At 39.0% G+C, this 12,323-nt stretch overlaps 1 protein-coding gene across 1 annotated transcript in view; it reads left to right on the forward strand.

Annotated features, from left to right (window-relative positions):
• The first annotated feature begins 1,551 nt into the window (after nt 1–1,551).
• LOC124286868 overlaps nt 1,552–12,323 on the forward strand; it is a 69,440-nt gene continuing 58,668 nt past the window's right edge. The window contains exon 1 of the mRNA XM_046723312.1: nt 1,552–4,297. Coding sequence (XP_046579268.1) covers nt 2,069–4,297 — 2,229 coding nt within the window. The 5' untranslated portion in view covers nt 1,552–2,068. The remainder of the gene's footprint in view (nt 4,298–12,323) is intronic.

Consider the following 12,323-nt stretch of genomic DNA (forward strand, 5'->3'; position numbering starts at 1 on the left):
ACCCCACCGCCCAAATTGGTTTGCATGTATGGCGGGTTATGTAAAGGTGAGTGAGTGAGTTTGGTTTTAACGCCGCTTTTAGCAATATTCCAGCAATATTACGGCGGGGGACACCTGAAATGGGCTTCACACATTGTACCCATGTAGGGAATCGAACCCGGGTTTCGGTGTGACGAGCAAACGCTTTAACCACTTGGCTAACCCACCCCCGTTAATTAAAGGTGCGTGTGTGCGTGTTCAGTAGCGGCCGTGGAAGAAGTGTCGTGTCGATGTCGCGCCTGGCTGAGTCAGCATCCAACCTTCCGCATAAAAGAATTACGCAACGTCACACATCCGGGACATGAAACCTGCTTTAAGCTCTAGGTGCGTTCTACAATGTAAGTGGACACTTACTGAATACTAAAACACATTTTCGTGCTGTTACTCTAACCTACCTATTTACGTATTTGTTGTGAATGTTTGCTGAGTAAAGCACACGCTGATTGGATGAGCAATATATATTACATAAGTCATCATATAAAACAGGAAATGTAAGCGAGTGTAATAAACTATTGTGAAACCGGATAACTTTCTCTGAAAACTACATAAGCTTACATTTGTGACGTCATAGTTATAAATACTGTGACGTCATAAGAAACATGGGGCGGTCCGTTTGAACCCACCCACGGACAGGTGATTGTATGAGTAATGGCGAGAAGAGTGAAGAACATGATATACTAGTATATCGTCAAACATGACTGGTCCAGGGGCTCATTCAAGTATCTTTAAGAATTATTTCGCAAGCCTATTTTGGGATATCTTAAACAAAGTGTATTCATACACTTATATTCGCAGTATAGTCACTTAATATCACATATTTTAGGGTCATCTACGTTGTAGGCTTAGTGCTTGTTTTTTGCAGTTGAATTTTTTTAGTATGATTTCAAGCGTCAGCTTCTAGGTATTTCCATTGCTAACATATAAATCTTACTTCGAACGTCGATAATTGTTCCATTATTCTTAAGTATTTAAATACAAACACTGTTATTAATACAATCATCTTAATAATAGGCATATATCGAAATAACACACAACAGTTTTGGAATAATAGAGAAGTGTATGCATATCCATAAACTATCAAAAAATAGAAATAAACTAACGGTGGAATATTTAAGTAAAATTTATACATATCATCATCTGTATTAAAAGGGTGCTACAATTCAAATAGTAACTTCTTTGAGTGGCATTTAGAAGTTGGTGTGATGAACAACGGGGAAAGTTCTATTGATACAACTTAGGCTTGGTCTTAGCATCTACACAGAAACGTCCCCTACATTAATAACAAAGAAGTTGTATATCCATAGAACATTCCCCGTTGTTTAAAAATAGTAATAATAAATAACGCAACTCCTCTAAAATAATTTTGTCGACAAAACTGATACCGGTAGCTACGAGATCCTATTTCATGTGCACCACATGTTCCATGTTTTGTACCCAACTGTGCGATAGTCTGATAAAGCACACAGTAAGTTCCGTGGCCACTTAAACCTCTAATGTTTATTGACAACAAGGGCCCTAATTAGTCACCTTACGGTTCAGTGCCCCCCGGGATGAAAAGAACCTGTAGTACGGCTGGGTTAATACTCTACCCAGAACAATTGATGTCTTGGGCGGGGCCTCTTGAATGAATCACCGATCTTAGCTTACAGTTGTGGGTCAAAGGTTGAGCGACATTTTACTTGAATTTGCTTCCCCTTGAGGCTGATGGTTGTAGCGTGCGCTGTTACTCAACCAGGGAAACATTCCCCATTTCGAATTGATTTTCTCTAACGCCGGGGAGATCTTTAACAACTTCTTTACGCGGGCAGCGCGAGACAGTCGCATCGCTATTCACCACATGCGACCTTCACCTTGGATGGCATGTACTCTGCTCTAGTGTGACGTCAAAATTTCCCCTCCTTCCTCCGAGGCGAGACACACACTTCACCGGCGGAAGAAACAAAATACAGCAGAGACCCCCCAAATTGGATATACGTGAACGATGGACAGAAATTAAGGATATTTAACTGGTGGTGAATCATTCTTATGTATGCCTGGTGTTGTTGATATGGCATCAGTTCCGACATGGTCACAGCCGAGTCTGTCAGCGACCGGATCAGAAGACATTGACAGGTTTCGTTCAACATGGAGACGGGAGGGTGAAGAACGAAGCAGGGTAACTAGTGACCCTATAATCGTGAATGGGATCCGATCTGGAAGTGACATATGTGTAGACGAACAGGACACTAACACTTCAATCATGGCGGGGAAACGTAAGGTGGGACAACTGAATGATTCTGATCATATTGTGTCTGTTCACAACAATCCTTTTTTCAAAACTTATGGGATTCGAACCCAGCGACCCGAGAGCCGCATTGACGATCCGAGTGTGCAAGAGGGATCTGGTGGTCTTAGATCAGCAAATATCAAAGAAAATGATGGTGTATTTGAAGATGATGAACCACAGGTATACAAGCCAGGATCAGGATTTGTACACAAACTTATGGGCAAGTTTTCCTCTCTCTCCACAAGGGACGACTACAGCTACAGACCCAAACGGACTTCGAGTTTGGAAAACCTTTTAGACGATCACAGACGTGATACGTGTAATAAAAATGATGTTCCCAGACGCGTCCAAGAAGGATTGTCTAGCTTCAGTAAGAGTGTTGAAAATGTTAACCATATGAGTAAACCTCCTCGCCCACTTAGGGTACCCACTTACCGTTCAATTTCAGAGTCAAGTGATACAAAATCTAAAGTAAAATCGCCAAGAGAATCAGCTGATGCAGCTTTCTTAGGCCGAGAGGACATTATTATCATTGAAAAAGAACAATCGGAGAAACAAGACCAAAAATTATCTCAGGCATTGGATAGTCCAGGAAAATTCAGTGAACCCCAGGTAATGAGTTTGAAGGATGACACTAGCAATATTGATGAGCTTCCAAAACCCAATACAGTTCTCAGTGTGCGCAGCATGTTTGAAAAGCCGACACCCACCCCTCCTATGCCAGTGTACACAACTGCCACAGGGCCTGTCGTTGTTTCGCCAACAAATAATTTGAAAAGCCCGCCTTTCTCTTCACACAAGATTGTTAGCAAAGTTTCACCGTCTGTATCTACAGAGTCTACACAGAGTAGTGTTTCCAAGGCAACAGAGGCAGCATCTGGGTCATCAAAAAAGCGCATGGCTCCGCAACCACCTGTCGGAGCACAGTTAGATCAGAAGAGTGGTTTGCCAACACCACGACCTCGGTCAAGACAGAGTCCTGTTATTGCTGTGGCCCCTTTCGTTAATGACGCAAATTTGGTCAATCAAGATATAGAAGTTATCAAAACTGGAAATAACTCGAATGTTGAATCAGGCGGTATTTGGCCTGAAGAATCAGTGGCTAAGGTCTTTGATTCCTCAGCAGTTATAAAAGCACCAAAAGCTCCGGTGCGAGCATCTAAAACTAAACAGTATTCTGCTTCAACTGTAAAAGAGACCTCTGAAAAACGCAGCACAAACTCATCTACAAAATCCAACTCAGATTTCAAGATGGACAAAGAGAAGCCATCAGAGGCTGATACAAAAACTAGCATCAATGGAACCAGCTCAAATGGTGGCTCCTCAACAGTGGAACCAGTCTACCAACAAGAACCAAGCTCAAGGATTCAAACAAGTGTTCGTTATGAAAACAATTCGAAATTTGATAATATATTTCCAAGTGAAAAATCCATTAGTGACTTGGATACCCATTTGGATTTACATTCACAAGATGAAACTCCCGTGGAATGTCTGCCAGAAGGATCTGGACCGATGAAGGGAATTCCACGCTTTATATCAGAACGGTTAAAGAAAGATGGGAACCAAACAGGACATCATCAATCATCGGTCGTAAATAATTCTTCTAGTCAAGAGGAAAACAGTATACGATCCTCCTCGTCTCAGTCAGAGGCCGATCCCCCAGTAGCAAGAAAACGTAAGAACAATGCTCCAATAGAAGAGCCCCCAGAACCACAAGAACCTAACAACCTTTTGAATTTTAGAAAAAATCTAAAATCTGTTTCCGAATCTAAAAAACCAGTGTCTCAGGTTTTTGATACGAGTCAAATTGTCCGGACACCTGTAAACCACATTCCAAGACTGGATCTATCTAGTATTACTGACGATCAGCGTAATGGCTTTCACCCGCAGGAGGGATACAAACCCACGGATATTAAACCGTGTACGATCATCTTCATTGGTGCCAATGTTAAGACGGGTCGGTCGCTGCTAGACAAGAAGAAAATGACAAAGGTAAGTCACTCCATCACAGATTTACTCTCAGCCATGTTTGCAGTGAGGTGGCTTAATGGTGGAAGTATTCGCTGGTTAATACCCAGGTTCTATTCCCCACTGCATTAAGTGACTTCTTCCCTGATAGCATTCAGACGTTGGCCCAACGTTGGGAATGGTTTTGCCAACATTGCCAACGTTGGGCCAATGTCCGAATGCTAGCTGGGTTGTCCTTGCGGTTCGTTTTCAATTTTGCTTCATTTGCTATAGATCAGATCTGTTTGCTTGTTTGTGAGGAAGTTTCAAGTATTTTTGTCCTGATTTCATTGCGAATTTAAGAATCAGGAAGTGAAATATTTTTGCATAGATAACAAGTCAATTTATGATACATGCCATTGTAATCAGTGCTTGAGAGAGTGATTTTATTGCTCAATAGTTTTCAAGTTGGTTGTAAAAGTATGTTAATGTTTATCGAGGAAAACAATTAATGTAGGGGCATATTTGCAAATATCTCGTTTCACCTAATTATGTATAATGTGTATAAAGTTATTTTGTGAATCAGTACAGTGTACAGTGAACTGATGTACATTTTGCTGTGAACTGGTATAAAGTTTGCAGTCAACTGGTTTACAGTAGCGATGTCACTGTGACACATATGGTGAGGAACACCTGTGGCAAGATACGCCATATGATCAGATGTTTACCAGGCATTTTTTTGTGAAGACTAGATCTTTGTTTAAAGATAGGAAATGTAACTGATGAATTGACGTGAATATGCTAAAACCCTTTAAATCTGTAATCAGTCATGTCATGGCGTCTTGACAACTTTCGTGTTCAAATGGACATAAAATGTGGATTTTCTAGTTTTTTCCCTTTGTCCATGCTTCCATCATGAACATGTGTTAACGTCCCACTCATTTCTTGACAAACAGGTGCCCTCTAGTCTCCCCCCTCTTGCTTTCCCCCCCTCCCACCTTTGCGGTCAATGAGGCATGCAGAAAATTATGGAGTTGCACCCATGTCATGATGTAGAAAGCTGTTAGGTAATCACTTGTTTCAAGGATGCCCATTGGTTATTCATCTGTTAAAACAATTGCCATTGGTCAATATGCCTGGGGGTACATACCTGGGGCATGTGGAGAATGTAAATGCTGACAGCTATATAATAGGTTTAATGACTTGATCAACAGGTATCAGTAGTTGGGGACGTGTAAGAGACATGCACCTACGACTATTTATTCAGTGTATTGAGTGTATTGTTAGCTCTAACCAGCATGTACACATGTAATTTGTAAATGGAGCTTCCTTTGTCATTGATAAAACAGACTGTTTGTATGTGGAGTAAAGAATGTATAATTTTTTAAAGCTGGCGCAGTATTTATAATAGCAAAGAGCTAATTGGCCAACATATATTTATATAGAAATCTTTTTTCGTTTCCTGAGGTCGATTTAGAACATGGCTGCTTTTTGGATATTTATTTTATCAACTAGTGAACATATCTGAATAATGTTTAGTTTTATGAGAATTTGACACTTGAGGGGAAGAATCTGTCATGATGTGTTATACTGTGTTGGGTTACACATCTTGGTATATGTCTGGAATACTTCATGCAGAGCTCCAGCCAAGCTGCAGAGTTTGGTAAAACTAAAAGATCTTTAACAGATCTTTATTTACTGATCAAGTGCAGGTATCACACATAGACAAACTCTTCTGCAGTGAACAATGGGTGTCAAAGGGAGATATGTCTTGGTTATTGTTAATTTAACATATATATATCTCTTTTCGTTAGACATGTTACCTGCTTGTGGCAGTAGATGGACAGATATGAATTGGAATTATCCTCAAACAGCATCTAAAGGAGAATTAGTGAGGTGAGCTGAAATTGGGTTTAACGTCGTGCTTGAGAATATTTCGCTCATATGACGACGTGCATGTGTGTGTATGTGTATGTGCGGCTGCTTGTACTAGCCCAGACTGAAGCTGGTTTTATAGTGCTAGCCCACCGAGATACCATGCCGCAGTGAAGCATGAATACCCCACTCAGACACATTATACTGACTCCGAGCCGACCAGTCCTTGTTGTACCCATTAATGCCGAGCGCCAGGCAGGGACCAACAAGTACCATATTTTAACGTCTTTTGATATGACGCGGTCGGGGATCGAAACCACGACCTTACGCTCTCCGGGCAGACACTGTAACTACTACACCATGGAGGCGGTCAAGAGAATTAGTTATAAAAATTGTCTTTCCTTGGTGTGAAAATATCCAATAGACTGGACCTCTGTTGGGGGAAACACATACCCCACAAACTGTCAATGATAAGTTTTCTTTAGCCCTGGTTCACATATATATACTGGACAAACTTAGTTGGGATATTGGTATTTTTATGATTGATATTTTATCAGTGTCAGGTTATAAATAGATCATTATTCATAATTTCAAAATTTACATATATCCCTAACTATTTTTGTCCAGTATACTTCAGAGAAATCACTCTAATTATAATCCTTGGCTTTTGACTCCATACTTCTATTCCTGACTATGACGCACTTCAGCCTTCTACCTTCATTAAACTGATATGCTGTTAAAAAAATATCTTATGTGTATTAGTGGCATCAAACCAAACCCACTCACTCACTCACTCACTCACTCAGTTCACTCACTCACTCATACACTCACTCAACAAACTATTCATATATCAAATCATACATACCACGACAAACTTTACATATTCAAATCTGGATCCAACAACCAGTCTTGCAACTAGACATAATTCGAGGTCCTCTGGGCCCCATCTTGCACTGCATTCACTCCCAGAATTCAACACCATGTAGCTTTCTGTGGCACTGCCCCAGAGCTCTGCTGAGAGGGCTGTTAGATGAAGAGTAGAATTTGCGTTAATGACCCACATAGTTACAATTTCATAATGGTCTCAATCTCTGTTCTGGGTGATTTTCATTGCAATTAAACCAATTAGGCGTGAGTGGATAGCCATCATTATCAGGTGTGGCAGTAGAGCTACGCAGTCTCACTAATTACACTGTACTGTGTATCGGGAAACAAAGCAGTTAAATATATTAATGTTGTCTGAACGTAATAGGTCAAAGATAACAATATGCTTCAGTATTACATAGAACCCATTCTTCAGGAACATCAATGTAAACCAATAGCCCAAAATAAATTCAAGCTATGATGAGAAGCATTTATGTAGAGTGACTAAGGGTTGGGTAGTGTAGCAGTGTGTGAAATTTACGCTGGTCCTGTGGTCCCTGCCAAGTGAAAATTCATCAGGACCACTAAATGCTAAGTTTGAAGTGGTCCTGTGGCCAGTGAATTTTGTATTGATGGTTAAGTAAATCTATGAATGTTATGTTGGACCAGTGAAGTACAGACAGGACCACTAATTATTGTCTACTCACTGGTCCTGTGGTCTAGTGGGAAATTTTGAAGGGTTCGTTTCCCTGTGCAGTGCAGTCCCTGAAAGTCTGGGTTCGATTTAAACCTAGTGGTGAAATGTGTTCGCTCTTCATGCTGAAGACCCCGAATTGAGAAAAGATAAGATAAGATAAGATAATTCTTTATTGTTCCAAGGGAAATTTGTTTTGCGTCATACGTTCTCCAGTTTTTCTTTCACAAAGCAGCCATACATAACATTGCAATTGGTAATCATGAAACTATTGTTTAAAATAATCAGGATATAAATACATCAATTTAGTACACATGTTGATTCCATCTTCAACATGAACACTATGCGTGAAGCCCATTTCTGGTGTCCATGGCTATTGCTACTATATACTCACTCAATCCAAGCTGTCCTCAACTGATAATTTAGTGTACAGCTATGCTAAATGTGATAATCATTGCTAATTACAAGAGAAGTTTGATGTTAATAGTTGTTACTGTAAACTGTTTCAGGGATACCTTCTATGCAGCAATAGCCTCTACCAGCCACATGCTTGTGAGCTGGATTATTTTTGTAACCCTTTCTACTGAACTACTGTTAGGCTAGACCAATTTTATTTCTTGTTTTACAGATTTTTGTGTTCACAAAGCCTAAAGGCAGGAGGAAAAAAAATATATATAAATAAATACTAAAAGTATTTTACTTTGGGCAATTTATGAAGTGCATATGGGACAAAACACAACATAAAAAAAACCCTTTCTTGTAAATTTACATTTTTACCAATAAGAGATTAGGATTTTATTTTTTCAGCAGGGAAAATTAACTTTTATTTTTTTTATTTTTCTTGAAAATATATGACCGGCAGATCCGTAAAACAAGAAATAAAATTGGTCTGGCCTTATCTACCTTAGTGACAAAATAAACAGCACGTCTAGAAATTCACCCCAAAAGGTTACTAGCCCAATAACATTGTTTTAAATACTACAGTGCAAAACTACACCAAGTATATAGAGATGTGTAGAATGGATGCAGAAGATGTGACCAACCAGTGTGCGAAATAGTTTCAAGATTTTGCTAGCCAGTCTGGCTAGCTATGCCTGAAAGTTACTAGCCCACAATATAATTTATAATCTTGCATGATTTAAAAGTGTATTATAACTTAACAAGTTGGAGAGAGTGATATATTTACTAAATGACCCCATAAATACTCACTAGCCAGTCGGGCCAGTGACTGTGGAGATTTACTGGCCAGACTGGATTTTTTCTAACCACGGGCTAGTGGGCCAGTGGCTATTTTGCACATTGTGACCAACTACATTTGATCAAGTAAATATGGTTTTTTTGGGATTAGATTCACTTTATGCTAAATGATCTGTTAAACAGGAATTCAAGTACCATTATCTGCATTATTTTGGACAATAATATGTTTGCAGAAAGTTTTCTTGATGAGAATTGGGGAGGTGAGATTCCCTCGAACAGGAAGAACATATAAGACGAGTATGTGGATGACAACTTCTTCTTTATTGTATAACACAACGTTTCTGGGCTACTTCTTGCCCCTTCTTCTGGAAAAACATGATTTGATATAAGTGTTTGATTCAACTGGGCTGGGACTGAACTTTGTATTCCACCACTGTCACATCTTCAAACTGTATTCTGTTCATGTGATTAGTGCATGTATTCCAACTTCTTTCTTCAATGAATCATGACAGTTGTGTCCTTAGTCAGATTCATATCAGTGTATCAGGAGTTGACAGGCTAATCTGTGATTTCTTGTGGCACGTACTGTGATTGAACTGTGATAAACTGATAACCCAGGAGATAAGCTGGTGCACACTTCCACATCTTGACAAACAATAGCAACTTTAGATCTTTCTACTGAGTTCTTCAACAACCTGATCTAATTATATAGGCATTTTGGTTTGAGTTTTAACTCTGCACTCAGCAATATTCCAGCTATAATATGGCATTATATAAACGAGTCTGGTTCAGACTGTCCAGTGACTGACGAGCATCAATCTACGCACACAGATAATTAAACATACTTAGCATACTAACGGAAACCAACATGACATTTCATCAACCCATTAAGAAGAAATCCAAAAACCAAATCAGTCAAATTCTTCCATTATTTCAATGAAATATCTAAATAGGCGATGTGGGTAACATACAAATATTTATAATTTCACATGATTTCGAACATGTTTTCACATGTAAATCAAGTATTTAACTTTGTATAGTGTTGCGAGCATGTTTGTAATCCTGAGCTGTTAAATGGACAATCATTTCAGCATCAACATCCCATTAGATTGGTTATGTGACCGTCATGAAGGCATGGTTTCAGAGCGCCATCTGGTAGACAGCTTGACAGTCTTTAGCCTGCTTCATAGTGCGTATTGATGGTTATTGATCAGCCAGGTGTAACTTCGTGTACAAATTTGTTTACACTGGCACATGTTGACAGTTTGAGGGGACCCAGCTATCAGACTTGATAATCAAGCATGTTGAATGCTGCAATGTAATCTTAGCTGTTGCTGGTATTTAGGAACCAGTTGTGAAATTTGTGTTTTGGTTCCAATGTTTTCTTTGAAGCTATTTGAAGACTTGGACTAATGTTGAGCATTACTTGAGATGAATGTTCTTTATATTTCATTGAGGTTTTCACTTAGGGCATTGTTTTTCATAACATGATTCATTGTTTGATGGACAGTGCTAGAATGTTATGAGTACTACTAGTCTTAGTTGCTCCTTCAGAACCTCATGTTTCTAACGACCCGTGAAGATCCGTGTTAGAATTGATCTTCAGTAACCCATACTTGTCGTAAGAGGTGACTAACGGGATCGGGTAGTCAGGCTCGCTGACTTGGTTGACACATGTCATCGGTTCCCAATTGCGCAGACCGATGCTCATGCTGTTGATAACTGGATTGTCTGGCCTAAACTCGATTATTTACAGACCGCTGCCATATAGCTGGAATATTGCCAGTGTGGCATAAAACTAAACTCACTCACTCACTCATGTTTTTAACACCTTTTGTCCGCTTTTTGTTACTTTTTTCTCAACTACAGATGCAGGAAAATATGGAATTTTAAAACATGTTTTTGAAAGATTTGTATTCATTACAGGGATTTACATGGAGTCCTGTATTTGAGGGTCCCTGGGACTAATACTCTTAATTTTCAAGGGTCCTTGACAACAAACTGGGGTCCCAGACACTTAAATATTATTATTAATACTGTTCTTGTATTGTGCATCATGATCATCACATTGTTACAGTAATTAAATTGCTAATGATACCATAACCCAGCTAGTACAAACTCAGTGATAACTTTTGTCACTTGATTGGAATTTTTACAAAAAAGTATTAGGACTTTTCTGAGTCCCTGTGGACGCGCTAATAAATTTTGTTGCGTCCATTGTCAATTTTTATGCGTATAGGACGCAGGAATTCGCGTCCTGTAAATCCCAGTTCATTATCAACATCATAAAACACACTTAAGAGAGGCAGGGGCAAAAGAGATTCTTATCTAAACTTCCTGGTTCGCTTTGCGAAATTTTTACCATTTGATCTATGTACGAAATAACAAAAACATCGCCCTACTGCTAATTTGATGTCTTAAATCTTGTGACACTCATAAGAGTAACACAACTGATAAAAAACATAACTGGAAAAGACAGATAAGAATCAGGCAACTTTTATGTTATCAAATAATAAGCCTAATATGGTGAACAGTTGTGAGGACAGTACTATACAAACTAATGATATGGTGCTAGTGTTACTCTGTCTGTGATATGAATATCTCTTCAATCATTTGACTCTGCTTTCATACGTGCGCTCGCTGCTCAGTGAGCCTCGTGCTGTTTTATAACCGGAATTAATCACAATGTGAGCAATGTTATAATAAATTGATATTGTAAGTGATAAATTGCTGTTTTGCCTCGTCGGGGGAAAAAGTGGTTACCATGGTAACCAACTTTGATGAATTTCTGCAGTGTATGAGGTGAAATTAACCTGGAAAAAACTCTTTGTGACACAGGTCAATATCGTGTTGATACTGAATCTGCAGGAATACGTACTCGTTGATTTATTGCGGTCATTTGGTTATAATCAGTTACTCAGCTCTGTATGCATAATTTGTGTTTTCCTCATCTGTAAATTGTAGGGCTGATTATTGAGGGGAAACAACTATTGCGATAGTGATAGTCTATTGCAACATACTATTGCGATCAACTATTTTTGGGGGGTCTCATTTGAAGTCATTTCCCAAATGAATGTATAGTTTATATGAAATAAAAACAAGTTGAAGTAGTTTCAGTTTCTTTTGATAACTGACAACAAACTTGAAACCTAGATCAAGTAAATAGTTAGAACATAAACTCAATGGAGCTGCAAGTCTGCACCCAATACTCCTGTATTTTGTGCTGCACATTTATCAACGGAAGTCAATTACTATACTATCGATAGTCACACATACTATCGATGCATCAATAGTTTTTCGTTTCTACCATCGATTAATTGATATCGGAGACTCAACAATTGCAATCCATCGATAGTTCGATGCATCGTTACAGCCCTAGTAAAGTGTGTCATAATGACAAAAATTCAGATGTATCATAGCTCTGAAATGGAACATTCTGTG

This window comes from Haliotis rubra, unplaced genomic scaffold (genome assembly GCF_003918875.1).
Source record: "Haliotis rubra isolate DU_JTF1 unplaced genomic scaffold, ASM391887v1 Scf394, whole genome shotgun sequence".
Taxonomy (NCBI): Eukaryota; Metazoa; Mollusca; class Gastropoda; order Lepetellida; family Haliotidae; genus Haliotis; species Haliotis rubra.